The sequence below is a fragment of the Mauremys reevesii genome, linkage group 21 (genome assembly GCF_016161935.1).
Source record: "Mauremys reevesii isolate NIE-2019 linkage group 21, ASM1616193v1, whole genome shotgun sequence".
Lineage (NCBI taxonomy): Eukaryota > Metazoa > Chordata > Testudines > Geoemydidae > Mauremys > Mauremys reevesii.
Genome location: NC_052643.1, coordinates 740,460 through 760,483, shown reverse-complemented (window position 1 = coordinate 760,483; position 20,024 = coordinate 740,460). Strand labels below are relative to the sequence as shown.

The window sequence follows — 20,024 nt, the reverse complement described above, 5'->3', positions numbered from 1 at the left end:
TCTCCTAGAGACAAGGAGGAAGAGTGGATATTTACCTGCTTCCCTTCCTAACCTGTGTCTGCCAAGGATCAGGAGAAGAGCAATGTGAGATGCACCTGTTTTTCTTCTACCCTGCCCCACCTTGGGGGAGAGAAGAGCCCCCACCAGGGCCAACATCTCTCATTCAGCTTTGTCTATGTGGAGACCTAAAAGTTTCCCGATGCTTTGGAGTGCTGGCTTGCTGACAGCACCTATGCTTGACACATGCCAGGCTTCGCTGGCCATGTAACTTCTCCTCCCACTGACTGCGGTAATCGCCCATCAGCAGTCACAGGTCTCTGCAGTTCCTCTCCAGTAGGGTGACGCAAAATGGCCCCTTGGCCTCACTTCCAGGCTCCAGAAAGCAGCACTCGGCCTGCTCCCAAGTGGCTGCCGGAGCCTGGCTTTCTCTGTAATGGCAATACCCAGAATGCTTTCTATGCAGAAGACAGGACAGAGGTGGAGTGGGATGGAATACAAGGAGACCACCCCCATGTGCTAAAAGGCAGAGTAGGGCTGCTCTCCGGTACTGAGCACAGAGGGAGAAGGGGAGTGAGAGCTGGAGGGTATAGGGTTAGGATTTACGTTGGAGAGGGAGGCTGGAGAGCTTGTCAGGCTGGAGTCAAAGCAGGGGAGACTAGAAAGATCAGAACAGCCTGCAGAGGCAGGGACATGAGCTGAGCAGGCAAAGGCATCCCCAGTTCAACCAACTTAGCTCGCATAACCCACCCCCTCTCGTAGCTGTGATGCGATGGTGACTTTCCTGGCACCCTGGAACATTGCTGTGCCATGACCCCCCAGAGCCCAGCCCTGACAGGAACCAAGTGTTTCTAGAAACTTCTTATTGAAATGTGCGTGTGTGTTTGGTTTTGTTCTCAAGAGGGGAGGCTGTTTCCTCTGGGAAGAGGCCCCTAGGGTATCTGGAAAAGTGACTGGGCTGTACACATCCACAACTGAGGCCATGGTTACGTGCCATAGGCCCACATGACTTGTGGCTGGCAGGGTTGTGTGGTGTGATTCAGGACACCGGTTGGAAGTTATAGAAAGACGTGCTCTGTTGCTCCTGCCGGCAGACCTTCTCCTTGGCTTCGAAGAGGCCCCCTAGTGGACTGCCTGTGGCAGTAACTCAAAGCACCACACTTCACGACTCCCCTCCTTCCAAAGAGAGCAAGATGTTTTTCATGTTCATCTCTTCAGTTTCTCTGGCTGGCTTCTTGGGGACCGTCTTGCGCTTTGGCAAGGATTTTTTGTTGCATCAATGACCTGGCTGGATTCCTTCAGCAACAGATCTGGTGCTACAGCGAGGTCTCCTGAAAGAGCTACAGGAGGAGATGCGTTTGGAAAGCAGGTTCTGTGTAACAGTAGGTGAGGCCATCCTTGAATAGAGCAGGCCCATGTTACATTGGCAGTCTGACTGTGCTGTCACCGGCAGCGGGGGTGCATGCTTGTGTTTGTGTGCTGTGCATGGAGCAGTGCTGAACAGCATTGAGGAGTGGGTGCATAGACGTGGTGAGTGGAGATGGAGGCATGTGGCTGGCTCCCATGGGGGAGGGAGTAGTTATGAGCATTCTGGATACCTTCATCCAGCCTGTGTGTCTTGTGCATCCAGTTAACTGCTCCTCTCTCGGTGACAGATGCAGTTCTCTGAAACATCTTTTGTCTTTGTTTTATCTTCTTAAACAGTACAGTAATAAGTATTTGTTTGGGAAGCCTCTTATCTGGAGCATCTGCTTGGAAAGGTTTGAAAGGGCCCTGTCACGCTTCTCTTCCTACGCTGCTTTGAATTTCTGAGTCCACATTGCCTGGAGAATTCTGCCGAGCTAGAAAGAACATTGGGTCTCTGAAGCAATTTTCTCCTCTCCCATTTCCTAAATAGAGTTTCCCCATGTGCCAAACAGAGCTGACACTAACATGGCTGCCTCCAGCAGCTTCTTCACCTGTGGCATCACTTCCTCCTGCCAGCTTGTTTGTGTTCAGACCAGTTGCGGAATCGTCAGTGGTGCTGGCTGCACAGCTGTGGGAAGTGTTAATCCAGGGGGTTCTCTGAGCCCTAGGAGGTGCCCCAAATACTGCATTTGTGGGCATGGTCCAAGAACGGGGGAAAGGAGAACATTCTCCTGAAGTGGGTTAGGAGCCAGGAGTTCCGTACCCCACTCTGTGGCCCTGGTCTGTATTTTTTATGGCACTCTCCCCAAGGAGATAGCAAATACCCTTTCACAGAGGAGAAAGCCACAGCACAGACATACTGCATGGAGTTGGTGCTGCAGTTAGAACCCAATTTTCCTAACTCCTATGACTAATCCACCAATCGGCAAGGTCATTGTTCAAGTCTCTTAACTCTTCTGTGCCTCTATTTCTGTATTTGTAAAACAGGAATGATAGTTACTGAACTCAGGAGGGGGGAAGGATTTCAAGGTAGGTTAATGTATTATCTGCCCCTGTCATCTTGGAGGAGCAGAGAGCAGCTTTGCATGGGAACAGCAGACATCCCTCCCAGTGTCCTAGCCTGCCACAGATACCTCAGGACCCTGGCTTGGTGGGAGGAGGTGAAGCTCTGACAGAAAGATGTCAAACCTTGGTTTGGCCACAGCAGAATTTCCAAGCCAATAATGTACATTAAGGAGTCACTGAGCTGCTTTTACATATGCAAGTAATTGTCTTAAAAGAACGTAAATTCTTGGACAAGTAGATTTAACTGGGGTTAAGGTTGTAAAAGAGTTTCACTTTAAAAGTATGGCAGCAAGACACTCCATGTTTGTCTGTGTCTCATTAGCTCCCTATCAAATGTGCTCAATTTACAAGTGAAAATTGCATGCTTTTTCTGACTGCCAGCACTCCCCTGGGACCTGAGAGTCAAGCTGGGTTCTCTGTCTTGCACATCATTAGTAATAGGTATTCCACAGGCCAGATTCTTCCTTCAGTGACACCTGTGCAGCCCAGACACCAGAGGTGATTTTGTACAAGTATAACCGATTGGAATTTAGTGAACAATTCTCTTGATGCGCAGGAGGGAACAGAATCCAGCTCCCTCCTCCTGAGCTGGCTCCACAGAGCTAACAATGAAAACTTATGTACTGCTGAAGTCAGCAGATTTAACACTTGAGACCCAAGGGAGCAAACTGTGCAATAAGGAGTCACTCTTGTGTAGTCCCATCTCAGAACAGAGCTTCACTTTGTAAGGGCAGGATCCTTAACAGAACGTTGTAAGACGCAAACTCCTGAAAATCAGGAAATTCAAAGACAAGATTCTACTTTCAAAAACAAATTGACCTGAGGTGCTTCAAACAATCTTAACTCTGCCCTTGCTGCTTCATCTTGCTGTGCCAGGGTAGCTAAATGTAACTTAGAATTTTTCTGACTGTCAGCTATTTTGGGGGTGATTTTAAACTGTCTGTCCAAGCACTGAATGGTGGTAAGGATTCCCCCCAGGTTCATTGATACATATTTAGTCCTAATGCCAGTTTCAGAGAGTAACTTGTCTGGAACTCTGCCCTAGGCTGTAGGAGCTCCCTACCCCTAAAGGCAGCACAGCACTTTACTGGCAGTGCTCTCTCCAGCATGTCAGCAGGGGCCAGCGGCTACAGACAGGAGAGTGCTGACGTTAGCCTTGGGCTGTGTGAGGGCAGAGTTGGCCAGGGGGTCCCTGGCTGAGTCTGCTCTGGCAGGCACACGGGAGCAGAGGGTGTGGGATTATCCAGGGACCTGTAGGAATAACGTACCAATGTCCTGAGCTACTCAGAAATAGTGACCGAGGGGATCAAAATGCCAGGGCAAGAGGTTGGGCCTTGGGAAGAAGATCAAATAATGGCTCTCCAAGAAACCTAATGAACCTCCCCTCACTGGACTGAGCTGGGGTGGGATCGCCAGCCCCTCCCTTCCAGAGTCTGTGAGCAGGCGCTCACACTTCTCTCCTGAGCGCGGGGTAGCCCAGGCAGTGGGGTAACCCTCTGGAAGCCCATGCAGTCTTGTGGGGGAGTGGTTCCAGTAACTGCCAGGAAGTGGAGAGTGGCAAGGGGATAAATTGCTGGAAGTCCAGGTAGTGGGGGGGTTACACCGCCACATGCACCTCTTCCCCAGAACACTGTCACTAAGTACCCTCAGCCCCAGGCTGGTGCAGCAGCCTCAGCATGTCCTCAGTCCTGGAGAGCAATGTGCAAGGCAGCAGGAGAGTACAGCCTGGGGTGCCCTGGGTGCGCAGGGAAGCAAAGGCAGCGTTTTTCAGGTTGGTGAGCCCTGGAGCCCATGTTTGTGAGTGGGGACCTGGAAGGTGCCACAAGTGGTTCTGCCCACGATGGGCTCCTGACTCCAGCTTCCCCACTTCAAGCCCCACTAGAATTCCGAGTGGTGAAAGACCCAGCAGTGTCCTCCCCCAACCACCCGCCAGGGCTGGCTCCCCACGCGAAGGTGGGCCCGGCAACCTCCACCACCCACCAGGGCTGGCTCCCCACGCAAAGGTGGGCCCGGCAGCCTCCACCACCAACCAGGGCTGGCTCCCCACGCGAAGGTGGGCCTGGCAGCCTCCACCACCCACCAGGGCTGGCTCCCCACGCGAAGGTGGCTGGGGAAGCTAAAAGCAGGACTAAGAAGGGAAGTGGTTTGAGGGAGATGTTTGTCATGAGGAGAACACAGCCAGCGCTGAGGGAGCAGTGTGGCAGCTGCAGCTGGCAGTCGAGCCGCTGCACTGCTTGCTTTGGCTGACTTGAGAGACCTCTGGCTTTTCCTAGTAGCACTTGGATATGCTGGTACTCGGGAGACTTGACAGGGCATATTCAGAACATGCCGAGAATATCCCCCTCCGTGCTAGGCAGACAGAGCGGAGCTGTCAAACAGTCTCCCTGCGGAGAGATGCAGTGAATGCACTCCATGCTGTAGCTGGGCAGGAGGGCCATACTCTCCCCCAGTGTTGCTCTTGGGACCCTTGCTCTGCTCCAAGGCAGAAGGGCCATTCTGCAGAACTCCCACAGCCAGCCTGGTGATGCAGAGGGACCCAGTCAGGCACTAGCCTCCAGCTCCAGTGAGGAAGGAAGGAGAAGAGAGCATCCTGTGCTTTATCCAGGCTACTGGAAGGGCCACGTGGGTGGAGATCTCACCAGCTCTGGAGGTTGTCAGTGCAATGGCAAGGGGTCTTCCCAGCCTCAGGACCGCAGGTGTCTGTGCCCAAGGCTGCCCCTGATATCCAAACAGCTCCTGGGAAGGGAAATGAAGGGGCAGCATTTCCCAGGGAGAGGCTGGGACAGTTCTTTCTCCTGCGCAACAAACCTTTCTAACAGATTTTGCTGGGTGTGCTGACAGGTACCTGGCAAAGCTGTCCTCAGTGGGGAGTATTTCCGAGGAAGAGACCTGTGAGAAACTGAAAGGGTTAATCCAGCGCCAAGTGCAGATGTGCAAGAGGAACTTGGAGGTGATGGACTCGGTGCGTCGGGGAGCCCAGCTGGCCATTGAGGAGTGCCAGTACCAATTCCGTAACCGTCGCTGGAACTGCTCCACGCTAGACACCCTGCCGGTCTTTGGCAAGGTAGTGACACAAGGTGAGCGAACTGTCCAGAGGCATGTGCTCATCTGGGAAAGGAAGTGAACTTAACTGAGGCATGAGCTTCCAGGTGGGAGGTAACGAGCATCCAGCTGGGGCCATAGCAGTGACGCAGACAGAGGCAGATCTTGTGGGAAACGGCTGCATCTTGTAGACTAGGGGTTCTCAGACTGGGGATCGGGACCCCTCAGGGGTTTGCAAGGTTATTACATGGAGGGTCACGAGCTGTCAGCCTCCACCCCAAACCCTGCTTTGCCTCCAGCATTTATAATGGTGTTAAATATATAAAAGGTGTTTTTAATTTATAGGGGGGGGGTCGCACTCAGAGGCTTGCTGTGTGAAAGGGGTCACCAGGAGAAAAGTTTGAGAATCACTGTTCAAAGTTTGAGAACCACCCATGCAGCGTGTGCACACTAGTACTCCAGTGTGGGGTCTGATTTATTTGGCAGCATCAGAGCTACCATGTGGTGAAGGGCAGGAGATGGCTCGATGCTTTCCTTTCACTTCTGCCAGAAATGCCACCTCTCCCTGCCACGCACCCGTTTTACAGAACGGTAATGTGCTACTCTCCCAAAAGACAGACACATGAGTGGGAACAGCTTTGTTTTGCTGGGTGTTGGTGGCGAGCAGTTGGGGGTTGGAGATGGCAAGTAGCCATCACTGGGGACTACCAAGGAGTGCAGCCATGGGATTCTGTTTGCGGCTCCTGGACTGGCTCAGTTTGCTGTGGAGGGCCACGGGAAGCTGTTGAGGATGTAGACAGAGTGGTAGTAATGCATGTGGTACCTCCTGGTCCTGGGACTCCCATACGTGCTGTACAGGAAGGTTCGTTGGGGCTGTTTTTAAGCTTGCCCAGTTCCTTAGCTGCTGTCTGCGTTTCTGTTGTGAACCCCAATTTCCTTGCCCGTGCTGCCAGCATAGCAGGGCTCTCCATGTACCTGGGCTGGGCACAGTGGCGCGGGCTGGCCACAGGCTCTCAGCCTGAACTCTGCCTTGCAGCATGTTTGAGGTGGAACTGGCCCCGTAAAGCTACTCAGGTAGTTCTGCAGCTTCATCTGCCTCACCAAGAAGCTCCCCCTGGCAAGGGCCCAGCAGCAGCAGCAGCGGCAGCAGGATGCTTTATTTATTTGGTCTCTTCTCTGGTCAGTGAACAAGCCATAAGCTAGGCCTGTCGGCGAGCACGGCTGGACCCTTTGTGACTCCGGAGTGAGACCTTGGGATGATGCCCTCTGCTGCCCAAAAGCAGTAAAATACTCATCGCTCTCTGCATGCTGCTATGCCGGCTCTGGTTCTCATCCTTCCAACTACAGACTCCAGAGCCATCCATCGTAATGAAATGATCTGTGGCGTAGACCGTCTGCGAGCACCGTGCTAACCTCCCGACAGCGCTGGGACCAAGCGGAACGCGCCCCATGCGGGTTGTAGAGCAGGGAAGGCGCAGGATATAAGAGCTGGGGGCGAGTAGGGCAGAGCGCCGTGTCAGGACTCAGATGGATTTGTAGAGCTGAGGGGGACTAGAATAGCATGGAGGCGCATCAGTATTGAGATGCAGTGGCAGAGCTGGGGGTGCCCAGGACCATAAGCGCTGACTTTTATTTCCCCCGGGGGTGCTCTGCCCTCACTCTGCTCCTTCCCCCCCGGGTCCCGCCTTCCCTCTGACTCTTTCCCATCCTCACCCAAGGCCCTGCCCTTTATCCACCCCCTCCTCCAAGACTCCACCTTCGCTCCACCTCTTCCTGTCCCCTCCCTGAGGCCCCTGCCTGCTCGCTGCTCTCCGCCCTCCCCCAAACCCCTCCACAAACAGCTGTTTGGTGGTGCTCCCAATTAGCTGTGACTGATGGGTGCTGAGCACCCATTCGTTTTTTTCAATGGGTGCTCAAGCCCCAGAGCACCCACAGAGACGGCGCCTATGACCAGGACTAGAACAGCAGGAGGGTACAGGGCAGAGCAGATGCACTTTGGAAGAGCTTGGGAGGAGTGATGAGTTTTCTCCGTGGCTGGCGGCATGAGGCCTGTTTCTGGAGCCCCGTTGTTCTTTCCTGAAGGCAGCACTAGTTTCTATGGCAGAGGGAGCTGCAGTGACTTCCCCTTGCTCAGATCTCCCTCTCTCCTTGCAAACTAGTGACCAGAGGCATCTCCACTCTGACGCCCTTTCCTCCATCTAATTGCTCTGTGGGTTAGATTAGCTCCTGGGTGTCCCCTACTCTGGTGTGACTCCTGCTGTTCCCTCTTCTCTGAAGCTCTGGGCACTCTCTGCTCTGACACACCACGACCTGCAGGCCCCAGCTGCCCCCAGTCCAGCCTCAGCTCCTTATTTAACTTTCCTTCCCTCAGCATGGGGGTGAACATTTGTGCTTGTGAAGGTTCAGGACTGGAAATACCAGAAATACCAGAAACTGAAGTTGTCTCTTTTTAGGCAGCCACAGCACAAACCGACCAACATGATCCTACTATTAACCTCGATTAACTTGGAGGTGATTCCACACTGGCTGGGTCCTAACCAGCCACTGCCGCCCAGGCCAGATTACAGCCTTGGTCACCAGAGTCTGAGCTGCGACCACCAAAGTTGCTCCCCTTTGTCTGACCAGTCAGTTGTGAGCAAGGGCCCGAGGGATGAAGGGCAGATCTCTGTTCACAATAGTACCCTCCAGCTGCCATTGAAGTGACCCTGGGGCCTCTTGCCCTGAGCTTCCAAGTAGCACAGCCTGGACTTTAAATGCTGATCCCTTCAGTCTACAGCACATGTTCTGAGACAGAAGGGCCTGTTGTGTCCTAGCCGCCTTGGCTTCAGAGCATGGCAGGAGCCAGGGAATTGGGTGTTGCAAGATTTAATTGATGACCACTAAACCCACAATCATCACACACATGCAGAGAGACACTATCGGTGAGAGAGAGAAACACACACAGACATGGGCACACCCCTTATATGCACCTTTCCAAAGCTCCCTCTTCTTTTGCAACTTTGCTGTAGCTCTGCTTTCACACAGGCCAATCTCTGCTGGCACAGCGGCCGCCAGCTGAAACCTGGCCATGTGTCCTGCATGTTTGCTCTCTCCCTCGGAGAGGTTTGAAGTTCCCAACAACTGCTTCCTCAATGGGCAGTTAACACTCTGGTAACCATCAAAAGCAGCGTGAAAGGGGCTCTTTCCCCAGCTGATGGAGGGGTAGGGTTCTGAGAGTGGGGCAGGGTTCTGGAGCAGAGCAACGTGAGAAGGATTTTGCAGGTGGGTTTTGGGGATGGGGTGTGTGTGCAGGCTAATACAGGATTCTGCTTAGAGCTGTTCAGGCAGAGGGAAGCTTCTTAGGCTCCAGGGGCAGCTCCATGTGGGGTTTCCTGGGTGTGGGATTCAATCTGGGAGGAAATGGTTTGAGTGTGAGGACTCTAGCTGAGGACGGAGGTTGGATTGTGGCTGAGATGCACTCAGTGGGTGGAGGGTAGGCAGCGGTGGGCTTGGTGTCCTAGGCCTGTCTGGGGGCTTGGCTAGACCTTGCAAAGCTAGAGCACCCTCAGGGTTGATCTAACTTCCCTATGGGCTCCCTGTGTCATGTTAGCTGGACTATAGCAGTGCTTCAAAAAGCCCTGGCTGGGATGATTTAGTTGGGGACGGGGTTGGTCCTGCTTTGAGCAGGGGGTTGGGCTAGATGACCTCCTGAGGTCTCTTCCAACCCTGATATTCTGTGATTCAACTCAGATCCCAGAACTTCCTTTACAGTGTGGGCTGGAAGGGGATTTGACCAGAGCCATTCAGGCGAGGAGCCCCGCTATGCACTTTTTCATTCTGTAGGGGAAGAGAGCCGCTGCCTGATTATTATTGATTTGCACTGTCATAGCACCTAAGTGTCTCCATCATGGACCAAGACTCCTTGCGCTAGGCTCTGTACTACAGCCCCTTTTGCACTGCTCCTGAGTTCAGTGGAGAACGGGGCCCTGGAGGTTCTGCGGGACTGTTCAGGGTGTGAGTCTGCGTGGGGCTGCTCTCAAAGGGCTGTTGGGGAAGGGTTGGAGGGGTGGGGTGATTTTGGTTGATCTCCTCTGGGAGGCTGGGTACAAAGGGCTGGGGAGAGCTCTCACCATTTTAATGACAGGCCCCTTCGCTTTGATTCTCACAGTCAACTTAAGCTGGCTTAATTGTTTGCTTCGACTGCGTAGGCCCCAAACAGCAGGTTCCAAATTATTAATTGTAAAAATTCGTTGTAGTATGAAGTCGAATTTCTTGGGACTGCATCAGGGTCTCCAGCTATAGGGTTTCTGTGCAGGGTTTGGGCTGCAGAAATGTTCTATGCTGCTTTGCTGCGTGAGGGGCTCTGGTGGGGTTCTCTGCCCCAGACTTGGGCTGAGAGGGAAGGGGTCTGCATACAACATCTGCATTTGTGGTTTTGTCCAGGAAAGTCTCTCTGCGAGTTTCTAGACAGCGTTCTTTGGAAGGGGTCTCAGGCTGTGGGGTGTTGTGCTTGGGAGGGGGTGAGGTGTGAGACTCCCTCTGCCATGTTCTGCATGAGGATGGGGGGACTCGGGATCCATGGCTCTCAGAGCTGGGTTCTGCATACTGTGTGTATTGGGTATGGGCAGAAATTTCTGCCCGTAGGATCAGGGTACAGGCATACAACTTATATGGCCTTGTGTGACAGGGGATCTGTAGGTAAGTTCTAGGTACATGTATTCAGGATGGGGCATGTGATGATAGGAGTTTCTGAGTGCCAGTCTTTTGATTGGGAGGAGCTGATTGCCAGGATCTCCATGTCAGGTAGGTAGCATGCAGGGCTCCTCTGTGCCACACAACTGCATGTGGGGGGGTCTGGATCAGGCAATGGCATCAGTCTGACACACACATGCATGAGTGTGTGGGCATGGGCACCTCTGACTGGAAGGGCAGCTGCCCTCGGCTGTGCGTGTGAATTTGAAACGATTCCTGACTGCAACTTTTGTCATTCCAGGGACACGGGAAGCAGCGTTTGTGTATGCCATCTCCTCAGCGGGGGTGGCCTTTGCAGTGACTCGAGCCTGCAGCAGTGGAGAGCTGGAGAAATGTGGCTGTGATCGGACTGTGCATGGTGTCAGTCCTCAGGGTAAGTCCTTACAGGAGTACGATACAGGAGAGCAAGAGTTGAGGTGCCAGGCGGTTGCTAGAGGTCTTCTCTAGGCTAAGCACAGGATTGCACAAGATCCACTGGGCTTGTGCCTGCCAACTAGAGGCAAGAGAGGAAGAATAAGGACAAAGGAACAAAACGGATCCCTTCCCCAGTCACTCCCTGCATGTCCCTTTCAGACGGGGTGGTGGGCAGGTCACCCATTTGTCTGGGTGTCACACAAAGGGGCTCCTAGGCAGCTTCCACATTTTCAAATAACATGGGATGGTTTTCTCTTGAGAGTGCCGCCTCCACGGCCCAGTGCCCCAGGTGTGCCTGGGTAAAGCACTCCTGCTGTATTGCCGATCTTTCCAGGTGTGCCTGCCACACTGCCAGTTGTTAGCTCTGACTGGGCACAGCACGGTGCGCCCTGGGAGAATCCCTACGTCCTGCTGAACACACTGCCAAGCCCTGCAGGCGCCTTTCGGCTGAGGGACTCCTCCGCCCTGCAGGGCCGTCAGAGGCTCATCACACAGCCGTCAGAATCCAGGGACCAGTGGGGCTTTGGGGAAGGCTGCAGCCTAGCAGGAAGCATGGCAGACCAGCCACATAGGAGATAAAAATCAAATATTAGCTTCTTGTCGCAGGTTACGGCTTTGCAATTTGCCTCTGAGCAATGTTTTTCCTTTGTTTCCAAAGAGCCCCAGCAATTCTGGGGGGTGTTGCTTATTTTCCTTCCCTAGGAGGTCCTAGATGGCAGAGTCCTAGTTCTGGAGCTGCTCTTTACGGTAGCAGCTCTGGCTCATGAAGCCCTTTCACTAGACACTGGAGGCAGGAGGTGACAGCAGCTGTCACAGAACCATAAAATATCAGGGTTGGAAGGGACCTCAGGAGGTCGTCTAGTCCAACCCCCTGCTCAAAGCAAGACCAACCCCAACTAAATCATCCCAGCCAGGGCTTTGTCAAGCCGGGCCTTAAAAACCTCTAAGGAAGGAGATTCCATCACCTCCCTAGGTAACCCAGTGTCCAGTGTGAACTCAAAGGAGACAGGAGGTGGCCAGCTCCTCTGTAGCTAGACTATGGGGATTGGAGAGGGAGAGGACAGGCCAAGGAGCCGAATGATTGTTCTGTCCTCCAGCTCTGCCTCGCCCCCATTTCTGCTGCAAATCACTCTTTCCAATCCTTGCTGTGCTTTAGGCTTCCAGTGGTCTGGCTGTTCTGATAACATCGCCTACGGAGTGGCCTTCTCACAGTCTTTCGTTGATGTCCGGGAGAGAAGCAAAGGCGCCTCCTCCAGCAGGGCGCTCATGAACCTCCATAATAATGAGGCTGGAAGGAAGGTAATAGCTCCTCAGAACACCAGGGCAGCTGGCAGACTTGGGCCGGTGGCCACCGCCCAAGCTCCATTTCCCTTCATCGGATAATACTAATGGCTCCTGCACTTCATTGCTCACTGTCATGTCTCTTCACCTCCAGCAGGCACCTCCACTCACTGTTGCGCTAGGTCCCACTTGCATCACACTTCCTGGTCTTCCTGCCGTGCTGCATGGTGTATACTAATGGGTCTGAGTGCGGGTGCCTCCTGCAGCAGCTGACAGCTCTCTTCTTTGTGTGCTCTTTCAGGCTATCCTGAACAACATGCGGGTAGAGTGCAAATGCCATGGTGTGTCAGGCTCATGCGAGGTGAAGACCTGCTGGAAAGCAATGCCTCCCTTCCGCAAAGTGGGCAACATGTTAAAGGAGAAATTTGATGGGGCCACAGAAGTTGAGCAGAGAAAGATCGGCTCCACCAAAGTCCTGGTGCCAAAAAACTCCCAGTTCAAACCACACACGGATGAGGACCTGGTCTACCTGGACTCCAGCCCTGACTTCTGTGATCATGACCTAAAGAATGGGGTCCTGGGGACCAGTGGCCGGCAATGCAACAAGACTTCCAAAGCTATTGATGGCTGTGAGCTTATGTGCTGTGGGAGGGGCTTTCACACAGACGAAGTGGAGGTGGTGGAAAGGTGCAGTTGCAAGTTCCACTGGTGCTGCTTTGTCAAATGTAAACAGTGCCACCGAGTGGTAGAAATGCATACGTGCCGGTGATGCCGGGATGGTAGCTCCCCTCTATAACTGACCCTTCCTCTCCCCTGCCTGTTGCCCAGGACTGGAGGAGGTGATCCAGACGCCTCAAGGAGAGGGTTGTGTAAAGAGACACCGAGTGCAAGAGAAAGATATTTAAAGTTCCAAAAGTGATTGTTGTATTTTTGCCTTTATTTATTGCCGAAGCCAGAGCCCTCCTGAACTGCATGTGCTGGAAGAGTCGCACATGCGCTCGATGCTGCTGCTGGGCTGGGGCCAGGCAAGGGACCTTTGTGGCGCCTGCCCCCAAGAACCTGCCTCCGTCAGACGAACTCCCACTGACTGGCCAATGGAGCATTTCGGTCCGCGTAGATTTTAAACTGAAACAAAACCTAGCGTTAGGCACTTTTATATTGGTCTTTTATATTACAGCTACTTCAGACTAAAAACAAACCGCAGGCCTGGCCCGAGGCTCCCGGAGTTTTTGTTCTCGTATTGGCTAGTTCTGTACCACATGTCAGGAGAAGAGAGCGGGCAGAGCATCCCAAGCTGCCCCGGGGATTGTGCTATTGCCAGAAACTCTGCTGCTGAGCTGCTGGGACCAGCTGATTCCACAGACCAGAGATCTTTGTGCAGAAGTTAAAATGTGGGGAAGGACAAAACTCGTGGTCTGGTTCCAAGCCCCTGGCTTTTTCTTCCTGTTGTTATGTGGTAGGGTTCTCCCTTTGGGTCTAAGCCACTGGAAGCGGTGAGGGACGCTGTCCACCACAGAAGCAGGAGTCAGGAGAACAGAGACCCAACTGCACAGAAGCTACTTCATCCAAGGTGGAATCTGCTTCCCCAACAGCCCCCCATGTGCCATGAGCCCATATCTACTCTTGCTGTTCAGCTCCAACCGCCCTGTGAGGCTGGCGGCCTGTCATCTCTTCCCATTCCCAGCTAATGCCTGTTGTGGTAGCAGCCTCTTACTTAGAAATAAAGAAAAAATAATCGTGCTGATGAGTAAGTCCATGAGCGCTTCCCAGGCCCCCCCACCCCCTCCATAGCCTTCACCCACAACACAGCCCTTAGCCCAGCCTCACCAACACTGTTGCAAGCTTCACCCCACGCCTTGCACACTTCCTGCCCCCGAACCCCTGCCTAGTCCACTGCAACCGTGGTGCCTCCTGGGCTCCTGACCTCAGATGTCTGAGCTCCTCTGGCTGCCAGGCCAACCCACAGCCTCCAGGCCACATGTACCTGGGGCTGCTTAAAGTAATGGTCCCTTTCCTCTTACAGCCTTTGCCTCATTGTGGGCTCCTGCCCAGCCTATTAACCACCCTGGTCTCCTCTCTCCACACCTCTTCCCAGTAAAGCTCGGTCCTGAGCCCAGCCATGTCCACCCCTCCCCCTGCCCTCTGCTTCATACAGGGCTCTGCTCCTCCTCCACAGCCTGGAAACCACAGAGGGCTCCTAGCCCCACCCCCATCCATTACCCCACAGATCAGGCCTGACCCCAGCAGGTCCGGACCCTCCCCCCAACTTTTGCCACAGGGCCCTGGCCTGACCCCAGCAGTGTTGGCCTCCCCTCTGCTGCTCCTTCCCCCACACCCCTGAGATGCCCCCAGACATCTTATCCTGAAGCCCATGTGGATCTGCTGAGGTCACTAGGTGCTGCAGCACAGAAGCTGCAGCCTGGACCAATTGTCTGCAAAGGGACCCAGGTTCTGGGTGCTGCAGGAGCAGCCAGGACCCAGCTAGGTTGGAGCAGCTCCCAGGGCTGCTTTGCTGCCAGCCTAGCTAGAGGCAGGCTGCTGCTGCTACACTCTCATACCCTCAGTAAACATCCTCCTGTGGCCATTTCCCCAGCACTCTGCACTGAGAGCTGTGCTGGGGGAAGGATATGGCCCAGCTATGCTGGAGCTATTCCCTGGGGGCTGTTTCTATCCCTTTCCAACACCAGAGCAGCATAATGGGGCCTTATAGGGGTCAGAATCTGCCCAAGCCTTTTAGCAGGAAGTCACTTGAGATTTCTTCAGTTTTTCCAATTGCTGCATCTGCATCCCCGGTCCCCGTCTGCAGGGTCTCGGAGACCTGGCCTCCCCCTTCACACACTGTCTCTGCTCCCCGAGGGGCCCATTCTCCCTGGCCTCTCCGATGAGGACTCTGGAAAGAGGAATCTGGATGTGTTCGATGTGGCCAGAACCACATCCATGCTCAGCCTTTGGGTCGTAGGAGGGTGGAGTGATTTCCAAGGAGGGGGAAATGTTGCTGGAGTAGTACATGCATGTTGGCCTTTGCCTGCTGCTGCTGTCCAGCCCTAAACGCAGGCACTGCAGAGGGGACAAGGGGCACTGGGCTGTCCTTACTGGCAACCATTTGCTTTACAAACAGCATAATGAAATGAACACACCAGGCGCCTCAGTTTGTCTTAAGGCAGAGACCTGAATGCTCCTCCTCCCCCTAGCCTTCACCTTGCAGCCGGGCTGGCTACGCTCTCTTTCCTTCCTCCCAGGGTTAGGGTAGTACAGAGCCCTTGCTGCCGCTCTAGAGAGTGAAATATTTGGAGAATTAATAAGCCATGGGGCACTGAGGGGAGGTGGCACGTGAAACAATCTCCCTCTCACCTAGTGATGTGCAGAAGGAAAAGGTGGAAAAAGCAGATTAATCCCCAAAATCATGCCTCCAGGTGAGCGAGAAATCTGCTGTTGGTAGAGACCAAGGCAGGACCCTGTCACTTGCTAACAGCTCTTCCCCTGCTAGCTGAATGGAAAACTCTGTGCTGATGGTGCCAACCCTCCATCTCGATGGAGTGTGGCCAGACAGACTGTCGTTCCCAATCCAGAAAAGCCCGGACTCTTCTGCTTGCCCTTGATCCATTCTCTTTAAGAGAGAGACAGAGGTTTAAGAGCTGAATCCATGCAGACCTTAGGCCTATATTTTTTCCCTCTTCTTCCCCTTAAAGAAGAGAGGGGAAAGGTTAGAGGGAAAGGCAGACATACATGAAATCCCGTCTGTGCTATGGCAGTGATGGGACGGGGGAGCGGCTGTGGTCGTTGGAAGGACTCCAGACACCGTCCGGCTGGAACTTTTCTGACAACTGACTAGGCGCAGCAGCAGATGCTCCTCCAGAGGCTGAACTGTGTGCCCAGAATGGGCCCCTGCTCACTCTGCATGCTACACTTCCACTTTCTGCGCAGTGTGGGACAAGAAAGGACCCCATGGAGTGAAGCCACCCAGTGGGGCAGAAGATCACTTCTCCCTTCAGCCAACTCCACTGTAACCTCTTGGTTTGTCTTGTAACAGCAGATTGCTTCCGTGCCCTGCGGAGGGGCTAAGCAGCAGCCTGCAGCTCCATTGCCATCCCCCAGTAAGTGCAGGCCTCCTAAAGGCAAAGAAGAAACTTCACCTGGTGGACTCAAGCCCCTTCCAACCTGGAACGCAGCACCTCTTGCACCAGATCATTCACTCTGATCTAAACAGGAGCCATTAACTTGAGCAACGCCAGCTCTGTCCTGCACTGCAGGAGTGATTTCTGTTCTGCACCGCTTTGGTTTACATATGCTATGATATTGAATCACCTTTTGCAGGTATCTGGGCTTTAACTCCCATGTCAAGCTGCTGCCTCAATTCTCTGGGCTCCAGTGTGTTAAGACTGTGAGTTCTCAAGTGCCTTGAAGATTCTTTCTACTATTTCCCAGCTAATGCAGTGGGGGCCGCTGACCTCAGGACGTTGGCCAACTTTTCTGCTCGTTGTCCAGCTAGGCCGAGGGCCAAAGCTGAACAAGACAATCCAGATCAGTGTGGAGATAATCTCTCTGCACAGGGTTTTTTCAAACTGCGATGAAAGCTGATCCCTGGAAATGTCACCCCCGAGGTCCCCTGGCTCTGCAGCTCTCTGGCGCGTCTCACAATTGTACATTTCGGCACCAGCACAGCACCGTTGCCTTTTTCTGATTTACTTTGTCTTTTAAATGATGATTTTGTGCTAAATTAGCGTAGGGCGTCCCCTCCCTGCCCCCACCAGTAATGGAGCTGCACTGTACTATGTAAAACTAGTGCTCTCTGCAAACAGCCCTTCCTGGCTGTTCTGATGTGCTGAGATTCCTGCATTTAGAAGGGGAAGAACCCCTGTGTGGGTGAGGTCCATCTCATTGAAATGCCTGGAAGGAGGGGCCTTCAGCTGTCACTTGATGAGCATCCCAGGGGAGGACCTGCCTGTGTCTCACACATGAATATTCTGGAGGTCGGGGAGGATCCTGATCTTCAGGCTAGTGGCTGTCTCCTCTAGATACTCCCATCATGGATGTTCAGTCTGGACCTCTCATCAGTGCGAATTCGGTGTCTGTGATCACAAGTGCACTCACATCCTCCTGTTACCAGAGCGCCCCCCCCCCCCCCCGTGCTTTACAAAGGCAGGTGGGTCTTATCCCTGCTTTACAGGGGGAGAAACTGAGGCACAGGGCAGCAGTGACTTGCTGCACCTGGGAACAGAACCCAGTTATCCTGACTGTTAATCTCCTGCCTTAACCACTAGACAGGCTGCAAGCTCAAGAGCAGCACATAGCTTAAATCTCGGTAACTCTGCAATGTCGTCTTGTCAAGAGCATAGGGCTAACGATCAGTTTAAAACAGTCCAACCTTCTCAGCCCACAGGCAGGGTCCCAGCCGATGCTTTGCAGAGTCTCTGCCCTACTCCCCACCCTTTGTGCTACACAGGCTGGCAAGGGAGCCAGAAACCCCACCCCTGCCTCCTGTTAGGGAGTCCCTGGGTGTGGAAAAGTCCCCAGCTGGGAGCGTAGAGCCAGTGCATTTAGCTCTGACATCTCCAGCCCTTGGTGTAGGCGCCATTGGCTCTAGAGGTAGGGTGGGGGTGGCTGGAGTGCACGGCCCTCTACCCATCTCCAGCTAATTCAGTCTCTTGCTGCTCTCGTTTGTGCAGGGGCAGAGATCCAGGGGCCAGAGCTAGGTGCTAGTTCTTGACTTCTGCTTTTCTCTTCCCCTGGGGTGACCTGGATGGCTGTTGGGGAGGGATCCCATCCTGTGCGAGGGGCTTCCCTACGCTCACGGGAGCCAGTCAAGCTGCAATGCAGATGGGGGTCGGGGAGGCAGTGCTGAGCAGGTTGTAGCGGGAAAGGGGCAGCAGCTGTCCCGTGCACTCCTGAGATGCAGGGGAGGTCGTTTTGGAGGTGGTGCCCATAGTTTCTTCCTGCATCAACAGGGCTGATTCCCATGCGGCTCAGGGCTTTGCCGTCAGCTCAGAATCAAACACATATTAGCTCTTTAGCCCGGTTGTCCTGTGGGCCATGAGTTGGGAACCCCACCGGATTTGAAGTGAGCACTAAGGCCAGAATTTTCAAAAGGGCTGAGTATCTGCAATCGGGTCCAGATTTTTAAAGGCACATTGGGTGCTGAGGGCTTGAAAATGGCTTCCTTCTGTGGGTCCCTGGTGTCCACGGTAACGATCTGCCAAGCTCCCTCAAATCCTGAGATGTGGTAATTCCTGTGCTCAGAGGGACGTGAGGAGGCCTGTTCCCATAAACCAGAGAACCGGCCCAAGGAGTTATTGCTCCCTGCAGGCACGAGGCCACCCAGCTCCTTCCCTTGCATGAGTGTCTTTGGGCCTCTTTTCAGGAGACATTTGGCACAAAATCCTTGGCTGTTTACTGAGGCCGAGCCCTAGGCAATTGGAAGCTGTCATTACATGGGATCCTTACACATAAAGAACTAGCCCCAGAGCAGTGTTCTTGTTCTACCTCTCTTCATACGAACACCTGGGCAACAGCACAGATGAATCCTCCCAAAACCATGGCATTTCTTGAGCCTCGGGCATCTGGGAACAGGCTCTGTTATCTCCATACACAGGCGGAGCAGTCTGTCAGGGCTCAGGTTCTGGATGTCCCCATGATCAGCATCTCTGATCGACACTGTCAAATACGTACATAACCCTGGAAAGATGTCAACCTGTGCTGCCCCAGGCCAAGGTCTCTGTGTGTCACAGAAATGTAGCTAGAAACCACTTCCCATGTGTGTTCCCCCGTGCCCTGGCTGTCTGGCACGGAAGCTGGGTTGCTGTAGGATATTGGATGCTGCTATCCCAAACTGTGTGGTACTCTGACTATTATTTTTGAATTTTAGTGTCCTATTTTTATACTATGTAATTGGCTGTAATGTTTCCATCACATAGTTTGACTCACATTTTGGTGGCATTCACTATAAAAATGATTACTTCTTGCATTCTGGCATCTGTGTGTGGTTTGGTTTTTTTTAAGCGTGACCATTGTTGCAGAAATAGAACATCCAACAAATGCAGATTCTGCAGGAAATGGCCTGAGTCCCCTCCTTCTTCACGTCTTTCCAAGCAGCGTTATTTCTCCTCCTGGAGACTGGCTGACTTCTCTCTCCTCCTGGAACCCCTCAGTCTGTCCCACTGGACTCCGTCCTTGCCCACTTCCTGTGCGCCTTCCCTGATTCTCCTCATTCCTACTTTCTCTTCCTTTCTAATCTGCTTCCTTTCTATCAGCCTTCAAACACGCTACTGCCAACTGCCCGAAATTTTCCCTTGACTCCTATCTAGCTGTGCCACTTATATGCCCCCTGTCACCGTAATGCCTGAGCATCTTTATTTTATTTGCCCTCACAGCACCCCCATGAGAGAGGATTTTATCCCCATTGTACAGAACTGAGGCATGGAGAGACTAAGGGCTGGATCTTTAACAGTGTTGAGGCACCTGAAGAAGCTGATAGGAACCCAGAGGGATTGTCAAAAGCACTTAGGCACCGAGGCACTTTAAAATACCTTTAAAAATCTGGCCTTAGTGCCTTGCCCAAGGTCCCCCAGGTAGTCCGTGGCAGAGCAGGTCCCTTGAGATCCAGACAACCACCACCACATTCCATCTTCCTCCTCCTTCCTCTTCCTTTGCAGGCCAGCGACTGCCTGCTGAGGCTGCTCTTGTCATGGGCAAGCCTCACTCTTTCTGGCCATAACCCTTCTACATGACTTTCCAGTGGAGGATCCTCCTTGTGAAGGCCAGGCACAGCTCTCCTCAGCGGCTGGCTACCATGCTCCTTTTTTGGAGGAATTAAATACGCTTCTAAGGATAGGTCTATACTTACCCGCCGGGTCGACGCGTAGAGTTCGACTTCTCGGAGTTCGAACTATCGCGTCTAATCTAGACGCGATAGTTCGAACTCCGAACGCGCTCCCGTCGACTCCGGAACTCCACCACCACAAACGGCGGTGGCGGAGTCGACGGGGGAGCCGCGGACTTCAATCCCGCGGCGTCTGGACAGATAGGCAGTTCGAACTAAGGTAGTTCGACTTCAGCTACTCTATTCACGTAGCTGAAGTCGCGTACCTTAG

General features: G+C 53.4%; 1 protein-coding gene across 5 annotated transcripts in view; it reads left to right on the top strand.

The window, feature by feature from the left end:
- Nucleotides 1–18,904, top strand: part of WNT4 (Wnt family member 4) — a 33,534-nt gene extending 14,630 nt beyond the window's left edge. For all 5 annotated transcript variants that reach the window (XM_039509305.1, XM_039509308.1, XM_039509307.1 and 2 more), the window contains exons 2-5: nt 5,311–5,546; nt 10,484–10,615; nt 11,813–11,955; nt 12,239–18,904. In XM_039509305.1, the coding sequence (XP_039365239.1) occupies nt 5,311–5,546; nt 10,484–10,615; nt 11,813–11,955; nt 12,239–12,706 (979 nt within the window). In that variant the 3' untranslated portion in view covers nt 12,707–18,904. The remainder of the gene's footprint in view (nt 1–5,310; nt 5,547–10,483; nt 10,616–11,812; nt 11,956–12,238) is intronic.
- Nucleotides 18,905–20,024: the final 1,120 nt, after the last annotated feature.